Here is a 24,083-nt window from a genome sequence, read left to right as displayed (position 1 = left end):
TCCTGTGTACAGACGTAGGTCAAAACCATAGCTTTAACTGGCCTGGGAAATCCCAAATGGCCCATCTGCTCCTCACTCCCATCACACCAAGCCTTGCCTGTCATCACCCACGGTGGCTCTCAGAGCTCTGTCCTGCCTGTTTCAAATTCATTGAGCTCTGAGGAGCTGGAGATGGCTGAAATAATTTTTTTTACCGTATTCTGCACAGCCAAATGCATAAAGACACAGATGTACTTCGACCATCTCCAAAGTCAGCTTCTGTTTGGCTCAACACTGAGCTAGGCAAGGATGTGAAACACGGCTAAAATGTGTGCTCGGTTAAGGCAGGGGCCAGAAAAAGCTTTTAGGAATGTCTAGTGGGACTGATTTCCTCCTCTCTTTTGTGTTTTTTCCTCCAGATGCCTTAACATGGGGATAGACAGTCCTTGATCTTGTTGTGGAGACTGCCCTGATAAGAAATGGTTTGTGTGCCTTTATTTGGGAGGCCCCAGGTTGGTCAGGACAAAATATTGCCAGTGAGGGGTGATTCTCCAGAGTGCCAGGAGTATTTTCTGCAGATCTTTTCTATGTGTGGGCCTTGGCAGCACCAGTGCCTGGTTTTAGAGTACTGCGAGGTGGACCACGATGTAGAGCAGCCACTTTTCTAGATTTGGTGGCTTCTGAATAGTTCTATGGCAGCAAGGTCAGGGGACTGCTCTTGCTGGGGGCAGGGGTGTGAGGGACCTTTCCCCTGTCCTGTGTGTCAACAAAAAAAAGCAACTCTTTCCACTTGCAGAATAGAAAGATTTTTCCTCTTTTGCTGGTGGCAAACTGTGAGTAACTTGCTAACAGAGCTTGTTCACTGACTCCTAACACTGAAAAGCTTTCCACACTTCACACGCAGAGTCACATCCTTCCCCACCTCGTCACCACACAAATTTATCATTTTGTTCCAGGAAAGTTCTTTCCCTATGCCTCCAGATACTAGATGCCCAGCTGGCATCCTAGTCCCTGGTACTACTTTAATGAGTCTAGGACATTTATTTAGGATAATTTCAAGGGATAGAGTATTAGGACTTTACACATAATCAAGGGAAGAATTGCCCAGACCTCATGGGACACACCAGACAAAGGATCCTCAGGGCAGACCACCACTAACCTTCTCCATGGAGACACTTGGCAAATCAATCCTTTTGTTGTGAAAGGCAGTGTACCCCAGCGTTGTTGCAGTCAGGGGTTCTTGTGATACAGATAATTTAGTGACTGCATAGTGCTAAATCTTTCTGGAGCTGGTGGCATACCCAGCAGTCCTAAAGGTGCAATATTAAAGAACATCAAACACTACAGCGTGGACATGAGCAGTGTCCTCTGCACCGGAGAGATTTGCAGGAAGAGCCTGGCACAACAGCACCATTGTCAGACCATCAGAAACAGCATGTGCTCCAAAGGCACACAGAGCTGATCTGCAGACTGAAGTATGTCGGCATTTTTGACACAGAGACCACAGAAGGAGAGAATTATCAAATTGCATTTCCTCAGGTCATGAGCAGGTTAAATTCTAGAGGAAAATAGGACTATCATAGATAAGCCAACAGTGCTGCATCTTGATGAGTTATGGCATTCTTTCCTGACTGCCAGAACAAGAGAGTTCAAAAATAAGTGGTAGCAATTTCACATTTTAATTGGCACAATTGTAGAAAATGCTCCTTGGCAAGTATCAGGTATTATGTCTAACAGACCAAGCATTTGTCTCCAACAGACTTCCTTTGTGTCACACAGGAATAAATAGACATGATGCTGCCTTATATGGCATAAGCATCACCTTGTGAGGGAGATGTGATGACTGTGAAATGAAGCCGAAGTTGGCAACGATAATGCAAACAAGAGGATACCTTCAGCATGATTGCTGACCCCATTGCATGAATAGCACGATTCTGACTGGTAATAAAATCCTCTGCTATTGTTTGTGTGTGCATGAAACACCCTTGTAGTGAAATATATACTCGTGTTCTCTCCCAGAAAACTGCAAAAGAAAAATTAGTGCCCTCATGACTTAAAGCCAGAAAGCTGCAGACAGAAACACCAAAGAGAACTGGAGGTCAGTTCAGTCTCTGTTTCTCGAAGTTACACAGCACAGCCTCAGCTGCTGCTTCTTAATGCTGAAGTCTTGAATACTCACTGTGCATTGCCAAAGTCCTCTGCTCAGAAATTTTCAAAATTAAGCCTAAATAATTTCTTCCTTCAGACCACTAGTGCTTACTGCATGACTGGCCCGTGCTTCCATTTTTACCTTTCACATCCCTGAGGACTCCTGCATCTGAGTTACTGTTTTAACTTCCAGTAACCTCATGCAGTCCCTCACATTCGCTGTTCACTTTCGGTTGCTTTTCTGATGTTTCACATTCACACCCTACATCACATCCTTGCTCTTCCTCTCAACGTCTGTAGCTTTTCCATCTAAATTCCATACCGAAAAGGCCACAGTCCCGATGCAGTCCCTTTAGCCAAAGAGCAGTGACGAGTGAATTTGTTTAGAGGTAACTCAGCACCCTCTGCTGTATCCTCAGCGAACTGCAAATTTCCTTGCACGTGAAGGACCAATTCCTCGCAAAAGCCAGAAAGTTTCAGTGAAGACGAATGCCTAAGAGAGTGATACAGGAAATTCCGTGCCTAATGGAAAATAGAAAAAAACTTGCGGTTTTTTTTCTTCTTCTCTTCTTAAAGATTAAAATACTGAATTTAGTATTTTCAGCTTTTTTGAACAAATGATAGAAGCATTGAACTTGGCAAATGACACTCCTCAAACTTTCTCCTTCTAAATTTTTTTCCCTACCTATTATTTTATATAAGAGCCACTTAGATGTAAGCTCTGAAAAAATTCATATTATATTCAGTTCATTAATTTTTTTCCGTTTTTTCCTGAACTGGGAAGCAAGAGGATGTCATTCAAATTGTTTCTGCTCAGCATGGATAGCTCCTGTGCCTTTGCTTTCTTACTCACATCGTTTTCTCTTCAAAATGCATTTCAAAGCTGTAATATTTCTGAAAATGAGGTAGCTGGATTTTTTTTTCTTCAGGATTACTCTGCGGGCTCAAATAGATTAGGTAATACATGTAAAGTAGAAGATACCACCAGACACTACTAAGTAGTCCAAGGCAGAAATAAAATAATATCAATATCCATTTTCATATACACTTTTCTTTATTGATGTGATGTTCCAAGTTCTCAGCCTACAGCTACAAAACACAGTCTGCCTGTGTCCAGCTTTCACTGCAGAAAAGGTAAACTGATGACTTACCTGAACCATGAAGATTGTTACTGAATTTAAGTAGAAACCACTGTGGTGGGCAGGGAACAGAAATCATCCAGCTCTCTGGGGATGTTTATTCACATCTCTGAATGACAGCGTAATTCTTTGTTAGTGTGAGTGTTGTACATCTAGCACGTATGACTCCTTCCTACAGGAATTCTTTCAGACAAGGCCCATTTATAGACAAAAATCTTCAGCTTCATGAAGCTGAATTCTGCAATTGATGAGGGCTGGCAAGGTGGGATGAAACAAAACTAACGAAACCCAAGTATTCCACCTGATTGTAGAATGGAACTTCCAGCAATTATAAAAGCTATAGTATGACTTCACAGACTTGGATGATGACTCTGCAGTGTGATGAAACAGAGATTAGAGAGAATCCCTTCTTGGGATCCAGACAAACAGAAAACCATTGGAGCACAAATAATGTCAAAGCTGGCAATCATATTTTACCAGCCTCACTTTTCAAGCCATTCAAGCTCATCTGGAACTAAAGGAGAGTAGAAAATTTTTAAGAGTTACACTACACACCTTTATTTGAACACATCTGTGGCACTGAAATATTAAATCTGTCAACTGGATGTTTGCTTGGAAGGAAGCTGACTTTGAGATCCCAGTTAAACTTTGAAGTATAAGAATACTGAGGAGGAGAAAACACACAAACTTTCCCACAGTAAAAAAAAGTAAAGGCAGTTATACACTGAAATAAGGCAAATGTGAAGTTGAAAATTCCCATGCTGGAGCAGGGCAAGGACTCTTCTCCCTGAGCAGCAGAAGAAACATGTGATGAATTGATTGTAACCTCCATTCCCCATCTCCCTGCACTTCTCAGGGAGGAGGCAGACCTGGGATGGAGGGAAGGGTTGGGGGAAGGTGTTTTTAAGATTTGTTTTACTTCTCATTATCCTGCTCTGATTTTTTTAGTAGTAAATTCAATTAATATCCTCAAATTGAGTCTGTTTTGCCCATGAAGGTATTTGGTGAATGACCTCTCCCAGTTCTCACCCCAGCTCCTGAACCTTTCAGTGTTTTCTCTCTCCCACCCACTTGTGATGTGAAAAGTAAAACATTTCAACTCAAAAGAAATTCAGGGAACTTTATCTCAAAAAAAAAGCCCAGCAGCTTTTAGTTTTATTATACTTAAAAATAGTCCAAGTAAAACAAAACAAAGGCATTTGATGACTCAGTCATACCAAAATTTTGCTACATACACAGTGATGGTGGGCATGTGAGTTCAAGAGATTCTGAGAAAGAAAAGGCTGCATTCTGGCACGCTTCATGCAGAGTCTCCAGTTGCTACTCCTGGGCAAAAGTAAAAGTACTCTTCTCTGTGTTTTGTCTCTTCATCCCAGTTCCCCCATTTCATTCCATTTAGGGGAGAAATTGTTGCTACCTAAATCAAATGGTGAACTTTCACAAGTGTGGAATAGATGCTGTGTTATGAGCTTGGCAGAACCTCCTAGAAAATAATATCCCTCAAAACTTACCCCTTTTGAAGAGTGCAAAAAAGGAGAGATGTTTTGAGTAAGAACTAAACTTTGGAATTCTATAATCAAAAATCCATAAATTAATTTCTTTTTTTTTAGGACTGCAGTCCATCTCTAATACTGTACAGGCACAATTATTTACAGAGTTCTCCTGCAGCTCAATGCAGTCACAGCTAAAAAAGCTCATTCAACATATAATCAATCATGTTTTGCCTAAAAAGCTTAGGTAATAAAGGACTTTTATCTATACAATATATTTTAAGCCAGAATTTCAAAAAACAAAAAGATTTTGTACTTCCATTTAAAACTACTGTAGATGTTAATAACAAAGATGTTTTAAATACAGTATTCCTGCTGAACAACTAGCTGTTTTATGCCAATTTGTCATGTTACAGAAGCTACAGATACTTTGATATCCAAAGACTATGTAGTGCTTCTCCAGATGTTTCTTAACCAAAGCAATTCACAGATGTTTGCTCATCTCTCTGCTGAATGTCCTCCAAAATTAGTTGATCCTAGAATAAAAATACAAGTACAAATGAAGAAAAAACTTGGTAGAACTAAAGGAAAACCTTATTCATGTAAATTATTTGAGGAATTTACATAAGGAAAAGCAAAACTATCAAAAATTAAAAATATAACCTATACAATTTGATGAAAACTTTTCTATTGCTGTTTTTGTGAATGCAAATATGCTCCCCTGTATTTCCATAAAAGCATTTTTGCCATTTTCCAATTTCAGCTACACAAGTGAATCTCCAAAGCATTATTCTGTATATGAACTGCAATTCATTGCAATCATATAGCCAAATGACATCTATTAATAAAGTTCAATACAGCTACTTTTTTTGTAACATTAATTTCTCCCACATTATTTGGAGATCCTATCAGGTTCATGCATTATTTCACTTACTGTATCACTGTCCAGAAATTTCACAATTAAAACAATCGCAATGTAAGCTTTTACAAGCTATAAGCCTTCAAGTCTTATAATATTTTTATTTTAGTTTCACGAACTCAAAACTGCTTGAGATATGCAGGAAGATCACATTTATTAGTATGGAGTAAAAAGTGCTTTAGAGATGAATTATCTTTTTAATAGAAGTTTAAAAAAGTATTTCATGTGTGATGCTAACTCTGCAATAAGGAGAATTCGGTTTGCAAGATGTGATGTCAGGGTGCTCCATAACCTCCTCCTGGTTCTCTTCCCCAAAAAGGGCTGGACCACTCAAGGTGCCTTCTGACCAGGGCTGTCCTATGATTGTATGTCTATGATTCTGTGATTTTATTAATCAATCTGCCCCAGTGCAATTCCTACCTACATCCATCCCCCTTGGGCTGATTTCTATGCAGCTACTTTGGTTAGTTTTATGTTGCACTCAACAAATAATACCCTGGACTAGCTCCCCTTTTAGTGTGATTTGTGGACATTTACATGGATATCTTGACAGGCAGATCTTTAAGAAATGTGAAGTTGAGACAGAAAATTTTGACTTTATCAGATTTAAATCTCTGTTAAAATATCATTCTGAAGTGAAGCAAGAACACATTTCCACAGCAGATACTCTCCTGCACATAAGACCAAGGCAAAATACCACCATAAACACCAATATTTTTCATATTTTTCTGAGAGACTACTTTCAATTTTGAAATATCATTATTATGCTGGTTAATTTATTTAGGCTGCTATGTGCAAAATTTTTCAGGAACTGTTAAATGTTATTTTATAAATATACTTGCCTGGCTGTTGTCTTTGCAGAAGTCCAGAGATGGTGATTGGCTGCCTTGATAGAGGCAGCTGTGGGGAAGGTGATGTAAATGGATACAGCTGAGGGGTTCTGAAATCAGAACTAGCCCATGACCCCCTTCGACTGCTTTGGGATCCAGATGATGATGGACATACACTGTGTGGCAATCTTACAGGGGTGGATCTGTTAATGAAATTAATTCATGCATGTGATTTGGGGCTACTTCTATAACAATACAAAAGATTGATTCCAAAATTATTTTAATTAATTGTGCTAATATTTTAAAAGCAAATGTTATAAATTATTGTGCTCTATGCATTCCTTAATAGTTTTTTACTTATTTACGATTTTTACATATTTCAAGAAGCACACTGACAAAACAAATTATGGAATCAGAAGTGGAAAAAAAGAAGTACTTTCTTACATATATTTTAAATTTCTGCTCAGAAGATATATTTGGCTTAATGATTATAAAGAACAAGAGCTGAATTTTTCTGGAATGATTTAAAGTTAATTATTGATATTATTGATCACCCTCACAGTTTGAGACATTTTCAATGTTTAAATGAAAAAACCAGAAACACCTGTTGCAAGCTGCATGGAAAGTTTGGGTTATCCAGAGAACAGCCCCTGTGCATATATTGCGCTTTCATCTCTGATTTTTATAAGAATGATACAGCAGAGACATTGTTGCACTTCCTTATTATAAAATTATTACCCCTTTTTATAGAAGTACCATGACCATAGATATCAACAGCTACAGAAGCTCAGATTATATCTGCATATTTTTGTAAAACGTGATTTCCAAATAAAACTTTCCACCAAAACCAAACACATTCACATAGGTGATAGCCAGGCTGCACAATAACACTTCTTCAGACCTAGAATATAACCTTTAAACATACAGATTAATACAGGACAGAGCAGAAATTTCAGTCTCTAATAGGAGATGGTAACCTCTTGAAAAAATACTGAATTACCTTGTAGACGCTGCTCCAATATTTTGACTTGGCATTATTAGAGATGTCTGAGAACTTCTGTAGGATACACTACCTGTTTTTGAAAACAGGAGCGACATGAACTACTCCTTTTACTTAAGAGATAACTTTGAAAACAAAGATCAGTAGTTTAATTGCATGATTTGGGACAAATCAATGATTGGTTCATTCAAGAACTAAAAATGGTGCACAATTACAACAGTCAATGAGAGAGCTCAGCTGACACAAAAACAACATATTACACCATCCCTGCAAATCTTGTTCCAGTTAAACACGTGTTGGTTTCTTTCACCTTCTTTCATTTATTAGACTATTACTAGGCTATCAAGACAGCTGTGCTGAAGTGCTCCAGTTCTTCAGCTAATCTTTTTTTACCCCATCCACCTCTGAGAAAGAAGTTTTTAGTGCACCATTAAATCATTGTTTCCACTTGCCCTTACTTTTGCACATAAACTTTGATTCCCTCAGCATTGTCCACTGCAAAACTTTATGGGATGTTTCTGAAATGTGCTGAACACATAACTGTTCTACATATAATTTTACTATCTAATAAATATCTATTTATATTTAGACACAATAAAAAAAACAGTTAACCTCAGCTCTCTTTATCTTGTTATGCCTAAATTTATGCATTTAGAAAGGATCTGGGCTATAAATCAGACAAGCATAGAAAAAGCAATTTTTCCTCCTTCATTGAAATTGCACTACAGTTGCATTTGTCTTTGTTTTGGGACATTTACACCGTGTAAAAACACAAGAGTGCTAAAAGCTCTTTATGCAGCTGGAGATGGAGTCTACGAATTGCTGCAGCCAGGTGAAAGCCTGTCTGAGCATGGACTGCTGCAGAAACATGCTGAATGTAAAACCAAGAATGACAGAGATACATGAATAGCAGGCCTGCAAAGCATTAGGAATTCTGGGAAACTCCTCACACCAATTTCAGTAGGCTGTTACTCACGTCTTATTTACATCTGAGTGTTACTCAAGCTCAGGGTATGAAGGAATGAAAGAACGTAGTGGCAGGTAAAATGTCTTATACCCTATTACAGTGATAGGGTGAAAAAAAATCACCTTTTTGAAGTTGATCTCAACTACCTCACTTTTGTTATTCAGTATTTTTTTTAACTTCCCTTTAGTTTCCCCCCTTTTCTTCGTGTGATGTTTAATATGACATTATGGGCAATGTTACTCTCTGTTAACCATAAACAGATAAAATTATGAAGCTTAACAGAGGGTCAACAATGTATATTGCAAGTATTCCTGTTCTGTTCAATCGTACATATAGTTACAGTATTTTCTTTGCAACTGTTGAGTCGGCAAAAATCAGTTTGGTTACAAGTAATCATTTACTGAACAGAAGAGGTAAGTACTAGGAAAACATTTCACACCTCATTTTAACCATTTCCCAACTGCTGGATTGAAATCCACGTGGTAAATTCCTTACACCTCAACACAATTCAAATTTTTTCAGTAAATTGCTAATGGATGGATTTTAATTTATTCATCCTCTTAATGTAACAGAAATGTTATTCAGTTACGAAGTTAACTTTTACTCACCCATACGTCCATCCTGTGGTGGAGTTATTACTGATAATCTTGTTGGACCCGTTGGTGTCTCAAGCTAAATTAATGGAAATTCATTAACCACATGTTAATAAATATATTAATTATTAAGACATTTAAGCAACAGTGTTGTATTTTTGAGGTCTGAAGAGCCTACAGATTTCTGGAACTCTCTATTGTCAGTTTTGTTCACAGCACTAAAATGCAAAACCTAAGAATTAAGTTACTATTTTTAAAGACTGCGGGGGGAGTAAGTGTATTTTTATTCTGATCGGTCACACTCAGATAAGAAACAGATCAGACACTCCCACTGTTTTCTGTGCTGAGATTCCATTTGCAAGCCAGCATCTGTGCCTGGATGTTACCTCTTCTAACCAGGATACTGACACTGTGAAAAGCTCCTGCCTTCATTCTCGTGTTAGCAATATCATTCAAAACTTGCAATTCCCTACTCAGGTATCAGAGTCTAAATGGTGCTTTCAGACCACTGACATTTTTGTAGTATTGAGATTTTAAGAATTTGCCATTTAATTTGGCACCACAAGTTTAAAAGCCTGTATATGGCATGTGGAGAATATAATTCCAGAAATTATTGTTGTGATTTATTTCCTTTTGGTTTCTTTTGGGGAGCATCTGACTTCTACCCTGCATCAAGCATATCTGAAATCAGCACACACATTAGAACTGTTTTGAATAGGATGGGGGGAGAATCCTACTTTCTGCAGCATTAACAGAGCAGGAGAAATCAAAAGAATGGATGTGTGTAACTACACATAAACATATATTAAAAAAACCCACTTACTTTCCTCACTGGTGAAGGTACAGGATCAATCTCCATTGCCTCCATCCTTGCAAGAAGGTCAAAATAAGTATGACATTGTAATAAAAATAACATTTTCATTATAAAGACTAAAATTATGTCAGATTCTAATGTTAAATTTGACTACTAATGGAAAAGCATAATACATAATGCATAACACACAGAAGTATTTAGGACTTATTCCAAAACTCACTAGCAGTAAGAAAAATCTATTCATTGATTCTGAGCTTTGGTTTAGACATTTATAGAGAAAGTTATTTTATGATTAGTGTTGTTATTCTTCCATTTGTCTGAATATATATGCATAGTTATGTATTTGTCATTTGTATCCACAACAAGGGCACTCTGAAACTCTACTTTTTTGTAGAAAAGAAAGTCACAGTCAAAGGCATAGAAACATTTTAGCTTGAGCAAGCTGTAAATTCATTTTACTTAAAATTAAATGAGCCTTACTGGACTGGTTCATCCCATCTAACTTGAGACAACTACAGTGTATAGATAAGGTGTCTGTACAATAAATTTAGTTTTTCCTTATGGTAAATGGAGAGTGTCTCACTAATCTATCTATCTATCCATTCACCCAGAAATTCTTTGGAATAAGGTGCATCATGCCTTAGATTTCTTTCCAGTGACCACAATCCATACAACTGTTATGTACACTTGGATAGATAAGACCTTCCTCAGTTCTTTCATATTTGAACAGTTTGCAAAAACAAAACACAAAACCAGAAAATATTTAAAATATTTTTTAAAAAAAGTTACTTTCTGTACAAAATATTAGTTAAGATTTTCATTGAAAATAAACAAATTTGTACCTACGTTTCAGAAGTGGAAGGACGACTAGAATGAAGAGAATATGAAGAATAAACATTCTGTTTTCTTGAAGGAACTGAAGTCATTAAGAAATTTAATATTAGAACATAGCTATGTCCAGTGACAGGTATTCCACAGTTAATATCTTAAACCAACACTTCTTACTGGAAAATGGATTTCTGCTTGTACTGGAAAATGGAAGTGGTGTAGTTTTTTCAGGAGGTTTCATACTAAAGGGGAAAGAAGAAACAACAGATATAAATTGAAATCTGGTTTGATTACTTCACATGTCTAACTAGTCAATATAGAATAAATTCAAAGCATTTTATCCATCAGTAGCTGGTTTTAACATGACACTATTTGCCATGAAGCAAAATAAGGATTTATTTTATAAGCTATGAACTTTCTCTTTATACCATAATATCTGCAGCACTCATTACATACCCAACAATATCAGTTTAGCACAACATTATGGCAAGGTACTTTAGGGAACAAAAGATGTTACAATACAACTATTAACTATAGTTAAGCCCAAAATTCATTTCATTTCATAAAATTATACATTAACCAAACTTGAAAAATCTAGTTATGATAAGAAATGTTGGCACCTTCGTGATATTCACCAATAGCTTTGTAAAAATGGTACCTTTGACAAGAACCATAAATAGGAGGAATATGTTTACTGGGTAAGAAAGGAGAGGCCCTAGAACTCTACTCTCTTGGTAGAACTCAAAAAAAAAAATCTAAAATTCAGCAAGAACTCTGTATTTGATAGAACCAAGATGCTATTTATTTGAGATGCAGACAAGAAAATGGAGGCAGTGAATAAAAATACATAAACTGCAATAATCCACCACATACAGAGTTTCCTTTATACTGTTTTTGATTTCTGTTACTTTGCACCAGGCAGTCTAAGAGAGCACAATACAGTATTATGTGCATTTTAGAGTCAAGGGAAAGTCTGTATTAAAAAAAAAAAAAAAAACACAGAAAAGGAATAAAGAGCAACAAATTTGTGCAATTAAAGTGCTGGTTTCATGAACTGGCTTATTAACAAGATTTCAGTAACAGTTTTGGCTCTATGTTGGAAAAGTAAGATGAAAAGATTAAGGTGTATCAGTCATTAAACAGGGGGATAAGGATGAGCAACCTCTTGGCTACCACTTTGAAACATTTGAGAAAAAACACTCATTCAAGATGGGACAAGAAGTTAATTTTTACTAGAAAAATAAAAGATGAGAACCATGTTACAAAATTCTGGTAACTTTGTAAATGGGCTAAGATACCAGGAAAGGTATCATAGCACTTTCCAGGCTGCTGCTAGAAAGTCCATTGCAAAATACACAAATGTGGTTATGTAATTGCAAACAAAAATTTAAAATGGAGTATCTATATGACAGACTTGATGAAAAGTTCATTTCTGAGTTAACTACTGAGTTGAATTTTAAAATAAAAGGACTTTTTCCTGACAGGATTGATTAATGTGAATAAAATGGATCGGATGTCAGAAATCACTATTCGTTTACTTCTGTAAAAATAAAGAACACAAACAAAGCATGAAATTTTTATTGTTTTATCCATTAAACTTAGTGTTGTCTGATTACATTTACTTTTGCTGCATTAAACCTCTTACCATTGTATCTGTTGCACTTGTTGTGTTACTTTCTTGAGAGACTCTTCCAGCTTTGCTATCTGTGAGATAATTATAGATTTAAACAAAATCTATTTGTGTGATATACAGCTTCATTTTCATCCAACTAGTATTCTAAAGTGTTGAAAGGCTGCTTTCTATTGGTTTTAATCTTAAAACATTGCTATTCCAGATTTATTGGAGCTGTTATGGCTGTGTTATGGATCCATTAAACAGTCAGTCTGGAAGAGATATGCTTCTTTTTGGCAGTTAAAGACTTAGTTTGATTACCTTTTGTTAAGTGTGCTGGTAATACTGGATAAATTAATATTGTGAAAAGTGCTTAAAAACAGTTTTCTTTTCTTTTGTTTCCTATTTTCCATATCTGATATAAAACCTATGTTATGATGAATATGGAGTTATCTGGAAAAGCTACCAATAAATGTAGAAAATGCCATGTTCCCATATTTCTCATTTCAGATTTGAAATGTATTCAGTTCACTGCAGTTACCTATTTGTAATAAGCTTAAGTGAAAAGTATTTCCTGCTATGTTAGAGACACAACCAAAAGTATCTCCATTAAAGAATGTTATGAGCTGGCAAAATTGAAGAATATTAAGGTCAAGAACATTAGGTCAGCTCCCTAGTATGTGTATTTTTTACAGTCTTTCATTATGTGAACACATATTATATTTTATGAAGGATGTAAAAATTTACTCAACAGCCTCAATACTGCATCTATATTTTATCCTTAATTTCCATATGTGACCTTAATCCTTCACACTGCTAATATTTTAATTTGAAGGCAAATTATGAGTTTGCTTGTTAACTTTTCATGCTTCTCACACTATTATTTAAGTCCTTTAATAAAATTACCTGATTTATAAAATCATACTGTTTGTGGGAGATACTATGCTCTTTTTGCAGATGTAAAACTCTGCAAAACAGATTGAAGACATAATATAATTAATGTAAGGCCTGGTTTTTAGTATTCTTCTGTTTACTTCTTAATGAGAGCTAGGTTTGATTAAGAAAGTCACCAGTCAGGAAGAATGTACTTTTACCCTGTCGCTCTGTAGGACTGGGGAATTTTAAGACCAAAGTACCTTAAAGAAGGTCACTATTTGATTTTCAATATTTTGGGATCCTAGCATAAACAGGCCATCTAGACCTGACAGGAACATGGACAGCAAGTGCCCACCATCACTTGCACCCCAATATCTGCACAATTCACAAAAACAGCAACAAAGCAGTTTAATGATGACCATGAGACCTTGTTGGTTGACAGTGACAGGGATGACAAACTAGAAATAAGGAAGGGGACCTGAAACAAGACAGCCAAGCATGAGAAACTGGAATGGTGTTTAATACAACCAGCCTCTCCTGACCCTGATCCAATGCAAGCAGTTTTAGCATACTAACAATACACAGAATGAGCAAAACAACAACAAACCCACCTGAAACAGTGTGTCATTGAAGCAGCAACCGACTATATTTTCAACTGTGTTGGTACTGTCACCCAAACACCTTCCTTAGGTCAAGTACCATCCCTGAATACTTTGCAAACACTCTTGAGTGAATGTCTCAACAGTAAATAACTTATAAAATTACCATTAAAAAGTATCAAAACTCTCCACAGATTCTTTGGAGATAACATCTCTATTTATGCTGAATTCTATTAAGAGATTTATTTTACTTCGTCTACAGGTTTCAGTTTTACCATCTGGAGTTGGTGCAATAGATTAGAAGGGGGATAAAATCAGGATTCCTCCCTGACCTGGCTTTGAAAGAAGAAGGACAGCACCCTAAAAGAAGTACACACACCACAGTACACTATGACTGATCCCAAAATGCATTCATGAAGAAGAGGGAAGAATGGACCACAGAGCACCGAATTTTCCAAGCTTTCTATCCATGACAATCATACCAGAAACTCTCCTCACACATGAAATGGCCACCTGGGCAGCTACATGAGCTTTTCTCTGACATTTCATGCATGGAGCACCCACTCAGGGGTCAAGTCACCAATACTGCCAAGTAGCTTTAAGCAATATTCCATGTCCTTAGAAATGAAAGAAACATCCAATTATTTTATCAAATATTTAGCAGTAGCTGAAAAATGAAAAAAATCTGCCTTCCAGCTTACAAAGGAAGAAGCAGAGTCACAAATGCAGTACCTGTTCTCCACAGAATAATTAATTCTGTCTTTCTTCTCACTGAGCTATCCCAAATCCAGGGTATTAGCCCTTAGTCTTGTTCCCCATTGCTCAAGCTTCTCATTTATTTTGTCAGCCCTAGTCTTCTTTCCCTCTGGGCTTATCTTTTAGCACCTATCTCTCCCCACCTCTTTCACTTTCCCCTCCATACAGTGAATTGGCTTCTTCCCACCCTGTCCTTTGATTCTCCATTTAATCTTAATCACCTCACAACTAGAATATTTTATAAAAAATAGTCACCAGAATTAATACAGCCCTCACAGACTTTAAACAATTAAAAACTGGTATTTATAATGACAGAAATTAGTCAATCCTGATAAATTATTCCAAGTATTCTGATAAAAGATTAATATAATTTCTAAAAATAAACCAAAGTAACAAGGCAAACATAAAAAAACCCAAGAAAATCACAATTAGAGTTACCTTTTGTTTGTGGTATGCTAATAAATGCTTACGATGTTTTTCTTGAAATTCTGAAACCTAAAAATAAATACAGTTATATCAAGCTTCACATAATTACATTTACGCACCACAGCAAAGAAGTGACAGAAAAGAACGACTTCACAGTATTCAAAGATTTTTGTATTTTAATAGGCAGTTAACATATCTTCTTTAAATCCTCTCCAAAAAACCCCCAAAACACTCTAAGTTATTATCACAGATAGAGGAAGTCTTTTAATGTTAATTTAATCCAATATCACCTACACTAGAGTTGCTAGATTTATTTCACTGAAGTTATACTTTAACACTGTGTTCAATAAAAAGGTAAAGACATTAGAAAGCCAGTTTAGCTGCAGTGTTTCTTATTCATTAGTGCTAAGCAAACACATACAATTAATGGCAACATAAAAAGTAATCTGTCCTACTGGCAATTATAATATGCCCTGTAAAAATACCCTGTAAATTAAAAAATAATTGTTAGACACACTGTCTGGTGATGTGTAAGCACTTCTTGTGTCCAAATGAGGATCATAAACCATGACAGGTTAAAAGTAAAAATGACAAGGAAGGCAAGACAAGAGCTTGAGGAACAAATTACCATAGGCAATAACTTCTAATACATCTTTCTTCTCATGTGTAAGAAAACTGCCAGAAAATGTGAAGGAATAGAGACAACCAAGAAGAAACACTGAGAATATAAACCCACAGAGAAGTATCCAACTTAAATGGTTACTGTTTATTCCCTGTGGAAGAACCTGGGAGGTTCCCATTGAATACTCATCAAAGGATCAGGCATGTCTTTGGAAGAGCTGATGGAGGAAATAACCCTCAGAAAGAGATGGCTTTGAGCTGCCTCCCCTCACTCAGAAATGAGTTCTTGGGTCTAGGAGAAACCTGATTGTCAGTTTAGTGCTCAGTACCAGTCAAAAAGTAAATCAGATCTTACCAGTCATTTAAAACAGAATAGGGGACATCATTGTTCCCCTTTAAAAAATGCATGTTACTATATCCTGAGTCTGCTTAACATCTCAGAAAGGATAGAGTAGGTCTGAAAATAGTTCAGATTAATCAGAGGTATGCAAGAGCTTCAGTAAAAGAATGACCACATAGAATATGAATCTTCATGGCTGAAAAAAAGATCATTGAAGAAGGGATGCATTAGCAATCTAAAACTAATGATTAGCACAGATGTATGGGAATGGACACCTTTTCCTCCAGAATGGGATTCAAAGAGTATCAAATGAAACTAACAGGTTAAAACCTGAAAAATGAAATCATCACCATGCAGTGAACAACCTGTGGGCCTCCCTTCCACAGTATGAGACAGAAACTAAAATGCAGGAAACAACCTGACAATTATGCGGGGAAAAATATCCACCACAAGCATCTGAATGCAGAGGACCAACCCCACCTTGAGAAATCCCTGTGTCATGAGTTTCTGAAAGCTGGGAGGCTCTTCTGGAGATGTGTCACATGCTTTCTGCTCTCATGCTTTCCGAAGCACCCACTGTTGTGACAAGATATAAGATTAGATAAGAGATTAGATAAGATGCTCTTACGTCTTTTGATACTGGGACGAGTTCTGAACATACCTCGATGCCTTCATTATGCTTCAGTATGTCCCCAACAGGTTATCTCAGGCTACAGGCAACCTACCTCAGCCTTTAGAGATTGAGCCCTCTTCTACCTTCCTTTGGCACATTATGGAAGTTTGCATTCCCATGTGATTGGAGGTGTGGTTCCCTGCATTTGTTCAGTTTACAGAGTAATTGCTGATCCTGCTGTTAAAAAGTGGATATGGAAGGATGGAGGAAAGCTTCATGTTTACCTTGTGTCACCTCTGCATCTGAGGAGAAGCCCTGCTCAAGAAAGGGGCCAAGCTCAGCTCTGGAAAAGCCTGTGAAGCCTCGGATAGAGCAAATGTGAATCCATGACCATTGCAGGAGAAAACTGGCAATATTCTCTGGGTCACTGTTCTGCTGGATCAGGAAGCTCAGCCAAAGATCAGCAAGTCCCATCCCAAGGAGATGAGAACAGACAATGAAGGCTGCAGCTGGGCCCAGGGAGAATGTACTGCTGGAGTGGCTGAAACTGCTGCCGAAATGCACAGGGACAAGAAGTGCCAAAGCCAAGCTGAAGAGATGCAGAAAATGAGGAGGAAATGGAAGCTTGTATGCACTCATTTAACCCAGACAGCTACTGAAGTTTTTGACTGGAAACTAAGCCTGAAGAAAGGAACCCTATCTGGAATTTACAAAGCAGGAGGAAATTGACCTTGGAATCATTTAGTACATCTATCTAGGGAAAAAAAGAGACCTGTTTTGATTAAAAAAACAAAAAAAAAAGGAAAAGGGAGAGAGAGCACAATCAGCTCAGGACTGTAGCCAGCTCAGGTTTTCACTGTGTAATTTTTTATTGCTATAATTAAGGCACACTATCTGGGCATGTTTAAGCTTCTGGCAGATCTAATTTTTCATTGCATTGCATTGAAAGTGATTTTACACCATTAAAATAACCAGACTAGTGGTCCTTAGAGAGAGCTTGAAAACATAAGCAGTGACCATAATGAATAATTTATGTCTTCTTAAGAACTTTGAAACTGTAGAATTAAGGAAGTAAAAATGTTAATGGGCATACATTCATTTTCAAACATTCATTCATATACTTCTCCCATTCAAATAAAAATCAGTAGGAGCTGTTGATTATTACTTTATAGAGTTAAAAAGTTTTAAGGCACATTCACCTGTGATATTTCTTTTGAATATTTCTTGCATAACACATCTACTCCCATGAACAGTGATTGAATATCAGGATTTGTCTATGAAGAAAGGAAAGTATACCAAGGTTAGGATTTTTATTAGCAAGTTATATTAAATAAAGTCTTTTGTAAAGTGTTTCTTAAATTGACTGATGTATATAGATTAAAAAAATTGACATATCAGGGTAGGATAATGCAGAAATTGAAAACAAGCCCAGTTTTCTTTAATGGCCTTATCAACCATCTGGAAAGCATTGGACTTTTGTTTAAATATATTACACACATACATACTTATTGAGATTCAGGTAGTACCAGTGTCCAGAGGACATTCAAGGAGGATGCTGTGGCCCACGGAAGAGGCACTGCATTCAGACCAACAGCCAGGTTTCTGGCAGCCCCTTCTGGTTCTCACCATTCCCAGCCACATGGATGCATTTTATAAATCAGTTTTGTTTCAAAGTCCTTTTTCAGAACAGTTCTAGTGCTGACTGGGATCCCTTTGTCTCTCCCACCCACTGGGCAGCAGAATATTATCCAATAATAAGGAAAGAGCCCTAAGTAGTTGCTGAATTTTTTAAGTATTTTATGACTTGTGTCTTTTAATCAGAGATCATGATGTGGCCTCACAAATTGCCACCTGTGCTTTTAAAAAATGTTGAGTAAGTGCTCTACACCTAAGCCATCATTGTAATAAAAATATATTTATTACTTATGGCGAGGAAAGCATTGCTGCAAAATATAAAGTGAATTTCAGAATAATAGTGACATTTGAACATCTATCCAAATCTACAAAGTCATGTAGAGTATTTAAGTCTTACTTTAATCCAGAATACACACATTCCTAATCTGCTCATAAGAAAAACAAAGAAAATACAACCCCAAAACAGTTATATTAGTTACAGTACTACATTAGAATAGTTAAACAGCTTTCAAAAACAATGAATCTCAGGAAAAAAATCTACCTGTAAACTGGAAGGTTCTCTTTGATGTAATGTAAATGTGTAAGAAAAGACATGTTTACAACTAGCCCAAATTTGAATTAAAAAAGCAAAAATAATGCTGGCGTACTCAGACGATAGGAGAAGGCTGTCCCAGAAAGAAGGCAGCCCTTATGTAAGTAACCACCTTTCAAAATCCAGTAAAAAAGAACTGAAACTGCTGTAGGCAAAATCTAAATTACTCCCAGAAGTATTAAAAATCTCAAAAAGCTTTAAAGAAATAGAAGAATTTTAGAAGGTGAATTATTAAAAGAAATAAGAACTAGGCCACGGGTGGATAAAGCATAAGTTTTCTGGGATACTAAGAAAGCAAAAGGGTAAGTGCAGTCACTTCAATTAAAAATAGTTCATTGAAAAAAGGTTAGGCTTTGCTCCAGCTTGAAATGCACAAACATCTAAAACGACAGTATTTTTAACTACACCAAAAATATCTTAACACTAGCATAAAGTAAAATATCCAAGATTCAATAACAGTCAAACCTATTTTCAATGTGTGCTTAAATGATATCTTTTTAATTATAAAGGGAAAGGGAGTGTCTTATGTATGAAAAATAATTGTGTGAGAAGCTAAATTAACCTGGATTTGCCATGGATTTGTATCTTCTGTTTCCCATATTGTGACATAAGCTACTGTGATCTCTTGTGCAGCAATTCACCTGATGGTCTGCACTGTTTGCTCACTGCAGAGCTGTGCTTGCAGCTGCCAAAGCTTTTCTGATTACTGATGAGCTGTACCTGCACCCCACTCACCATGGCTTCCCCCAGCTACTAATCTTTACAGAACTCACAGGGGGTAATTAATTGCATTTGAGACTTCCTCTGCACTTTTGAATTTGGTTGACATTAGCCAAAGCATTCAAAAATTTCCAACTGACACACGGAGAAAGAGAAAAGCAGACAGACAGATAGCACAGTTAACCTACCTACGGTATTTATACAAAGAAAATACAAACAAGACAATCATATTCCATCTAGAAAACTTCATATATTTATGAAAATACATTTAGCTTCCTTAAATGAAATGTATTCATAGGAGCCAAGCTCCTATGCTCCTACTTAGGGTTCTATCAAAGCAATGACCTTGGTTTAAGTACCTATCAGATTTGAAAAAAATAAAACCCAACCAGCTTCATGAAGATGTAAAAACTCTTTCAAATAAAGGTTTGTACAACACTGTTTGTATTTTATCTGTTGCATGGAGGAGTAGCAGATGTTAATATGATATTCTGAAATACTGAACAGATTCTGATTTAGCATAGCACTTAACCACCCTCTGGGGAAAAGCGAGTGGGGATCATGAGACATAGAAGGAAGACATAAAGGTGACAAGAATGCATTACTGTAAAGATGAGAATATTTAATGTGTACATGTTGATTACCCCAGCATACAACTTAATTAGGAGTTCTAACACATTTATAGGACCTCCTCCTCATTGGGAATTCTTCCATAGCATCAAGCTCATAAAGCTTACCAGGTATATTTCCACTAAGGTTCCTGAATTATAGAGCCATGACTTTTTTATATGCATCTTTAATTATCATTCCAATCATTTTATCTGTTCTTAATCAAGGATAAGCAATCATCATTAATGTCTTTTTTAAAGAATATGGTAATTTGCTTCCTTCCAGCCCTCCAGAGCAGTGGCAGGTTCTAATGAAACATCTAATATTTTTGTTAGTATCCCAGTTATTGCATTTATAAATTCCTTCTGCTTTTTTGAAGTAAATGATCAAGTTCTGCTGAATTACTGCAATTTAAGACTGATTTAACTTAAAAATTGCATTGTTTTGAGCAAAGTGTTGGACAAGATGACCTCCAGAGGCACCTGAAAACTTAAATTATTGTTTGATGGAAATTAATAACAAAGTTTGCAGCAACAATAGGTTGATATTGAAAGTATATTAAAACATGCCCTTTAGAATTTTTATGAAGGGCTTTTTGATTGTTTTTGTATTTGATTACTGTGTGCACTGTTCCTTTGTATTATAATTGCATTTTGTTGTTTTGTTGTAATTTTATTTTAGTAGCATTGTCTTCTTCAGCATGCAAGATTCCTAGAAGGCCTTCATGTTTAACTGTATTGAATTTTATTAAATGTTTTAAGTGTTTCTCTTTTATCCTTACAAGGCATTGTCTCTTAGGTAGGCATCAGTCTACAAAAATATAAATTTTTCCACAACCTATTTACAAAATCAGCTAAAGAGAAGATTGCTCCAGGGAGAAATGGCAAAATTAAATATTCCTAGTGGTTTATCAAGAAAGGGAATTAAAAGCTCTTAATTCTCCAGTGAATAACAAGAATTCCCAATAATATTTCAGATCCTTTCTTAATCACACAGCCACGAGGAAAATAGTAAAGCTTAAGAGAAAACAGGGGAAAAAAAACCTAATCCACTTGAAAACATTGCTGAGCCATCATGCAGGTTTTCAATTCAGTCCATTACATGAAATAATTTACTACAGTTCATCTTCCGTGATGTACAAATGCCAACGTCAATAAACATTTTTCACATTTTGATAGAAGTCACTGATGTTACACAGTAACCAGTAACATTTCTTGAAAAGTTTAGAATGATTTACAGTCCAGCAGGACCTGAAAACCTAAAGAGTCTCCACAGGTTTTAATTTGAAGGAATATAAACAACAAAAAGCTGAGCTGTCTAGTGCATAAGTATCTAAGTTTAGCAACTATTATCAGCAAATATTCATGTCACAGTTGGCAAAAAAAAGGAAGCATTTTGTAATGCAAATAGTTTAGCTGTTAAGCAAACCACAGATTAATGTAATGCAACAAAACTAAAGCTTGATTTACCTGTTTTGAAAGGACTAACGTACGACAAGCAGTTCTACAGATCAAACATTCATCCTTTTTGCCTGTAAGGTAAAGACACATTTAAAATATACATCAAACTGAATAGATATTGAATACATTGTAAACAGAATGTGATGCCTAAACCTCTGGAGCTTGTGGAAGAAATCTGCAGGTTAAACAAGAAGTATGAATAAACATGAATGAAGAACTTGATTCTACAACCATTACACAGAGTTGCACAGGAAAAATGTGAGTGAATGTCATCAGGTCTTACTCCTGCAAATAAGCACTCATGTAAATGATTTCATGAATATCATTAGTGTCACAAAATGCAGGTGACTTTTAGTTCCCTTGATTTAAATAGGACTATTTGCCTGGTTTAATTAAATGCATGCTTAAGTGCACTAATGACTTACAGTCAACCTGATATGTGGCTTTTTAGGCGGGGACACAGTCTGGTTCTCCCAAGAAAATATATGAAACACAAATGTCAAATTAATAATTTTACCTTTTGAATTCCTCCAGTGAAAAAACAATAAAATCACTTTTTTAAACTTTACCACTTTTAAACTGTCTCTTTGATTATTTGCAAACATATTAGAAAATATTTATAGCAAATACATATTATTTCAATATTTATAATTGGTAATTTTACCAGCTACTTCTAAAGATTCTAAGGATCGATATTTATAAACATCTTTAAATACATTTTAAAACTTGTATTTCCATTAATATTGAATTCACAGCAAAAAGATATGCGGTCCCGCAGGTGTTTTTCTGCCAAATGCTATTAAGAGCAGCAAGGAAAGATGTTCTTCAGGTTCTAGGAGCCTGCAACCTGTATTTAGAAGCTACATTTTATGATTCTCTATCCTCAAGAGCAACCCTGTGAAAACGTCTACTCAAAAGTTTTTAATTCTGAAATACAGATTGATCACTTCTTCTGTGTGCCCTTACAAAAACCAGGGCATTTAGCATGATCTCAAAGGGAAAAACATTGATATTTGTCTGCTGCCTTTTTCTTTCTTTGGAAAAACAACTTCATTATTCCTCTCTTTCCCACATATCTTCGTCCGAGAACATCACAGGAGGCCCAAAATATGGTTCTGGAATTGTACATAACACAAGAGCTTCAAAACATCACCTCCAACTTTCCCTCATGCTGCTGAAACTTTTCAGGAACAATACTGAGCCTTAAAACTTATTAAAGCTACTACTTCCAAAACCTACCCTAAAAAAACCCCTACGGTTTTTAAATTGCTCTTTCACTAAAGAAAAACCATTCTTTTTCCCACAGTAGCCAGAAGAGAGTGCCATCTATTAGGGTTTTACAAAATTATGGATCATAAGCACCCAGAATCCAGTTTTATTGAAGCCTCCATTGCCGGTGCCCAAGGCTTGCTCTCAAAGCCACATCCACCTGGGGTAGACACATACAGGTTTTACTGTTTGAAGCAAATCAATAGCAAGGATTGGAAAGGGTCATCAGTAACATTCGAAAAAGTGCTCAGAGCTTTCTTTGTTTCCTCATCGGGTCAGAAATACCACTGTCTAGGGTGGATGTGCGCACGCCAGCACAGACCGCCCCGCCGGGCGCGCCCCAGCAGCCATTACCTTTCTGCAGGCAAATCTCACAGAAAACGTGGCCGCAGCTGGTGAGGCTGAACTGCGGCGTGGGGTTGCGGGGTTCGCAGAGGCAGGAGTTGCAGAATACGGGCACGGCCATGGGGCAGCGGGGCAAGCCCGGGGGCTGGGGCAGAGCCGTCCGTCCTCAGGCCGAGCCCCGCGGCTGCGCCCCCGCCACGTCCCGCCCGCTGAGGCGGCCCCGAGGGCAGCGCGCCCCGCGCCCCTCCCGCCGCGGGGCCTGAGGGCGGCGGAGCTTGGTCCTCACACCCTCCGCAACGCCCCCCTGGAATTTGTTTTTTTCTGGCCTCTCACTAACTAAACTGGAGCGGTGCCCACGCACAGGGTGCTCTGAGAGATTCCTTCTCCCGTCCCCAAAGGTGGGGAACTGACTGCACCCACAGGGCTCCGGGCAGGGGCTTCAGTAGGAGCCCCGCCGTACTCATTCCTCCCGGGTCAGCAGATGGGGGGCGGGGGAAGCAAGAATCCAGGAAATTTGTTAATTCTCTATCATAGCTTTGCTATGGCATCTTGCGTTGTGGAAAAAGAGCAAAACAAGGAGATTTGATGTTCATTAGACAAAAAAAAACAAAACAAGCCAAAACAACAACCTACCATTGCTTGCTAGTTTCCCTTGATGAAAGTTTTAGTGAAAAAGTCCCTTACAGACCTAGTTGCAGTGCAGGCTGTAAATCTGGGTATGACAGAGCCACAAACTGCAGAGGAATGTCACTAAGACTTCTGTCCCCAAAGTGCTTCCCAAAAGAGCTGACTCAGCTTCTGCTTTATAGAGTTAATTAAAAATCTTAAAGGAGACTGAAAACACTTCCTAATAGCAAAGATGATGATGATTGTTGAGCTTTTGATGGGATACCCTTCCTTTTC

General features: G+C 37.1%; 1 protein-coding gene across 1 annotated transcript; it reads right to left on the bottom strand.

Annotated features, from left to right (window-relative positions):
* Positions 1-4,394: 4,394 nt before the first annotated feature.
* Positions 4,395-23,410, bottom strand: RNF212 (ring finger protein 212). Its single transcript, XM_069012260.1, has 12 exons — positions 23,190-23,410; positions 21,576-21,637; positions 17,750-17,824; positions 14,989-15,045; positions 12,353-12,411; positions 10,885-10,949; positions 10,726-10,795; positions 9,889-9,934; positions 9,081-9,144; positions 7,506-7,578; positions 6,518-6,708; positions 4,395-5,292 (listed from the first exon to the last, which is right to left on the bottom strand). Exons 1-12 carry the CDS (start codon positions 23,299-23,301, stop codon positions 5,255-5,257), a joined length of 912 nt encoding a protein of 303 aa, XP_068868361.1. The 5' UTR covers positions 23,302-23,410; the 3' UTR covers positions 4,395-5,254.
* Between the last annotated feature and the right edge of the window lie 673 nt (positions 23,411-24,083).

This window comes from Aphelocoma coerulescens, chromosome 4, assembly GCF_041296385.1.
Source record: "Aphelocoma coerulescens isolate FSJ_1873_10779 chromosome 4, UR_Acoe_1.0, whole genome shotgun sequence".
Lineage (NCBI taxonomy): Eukaryota > Metazoa > Chordata > Aves > Passeriformes > Corvidae > Aphelocoma > Aphelocoma coerulescens.
The sequence above is the reverse complement of the archived record's forward strand: the minus strand, read 5'-3'. Positions and strand labels throughout refer to the sequence as shown.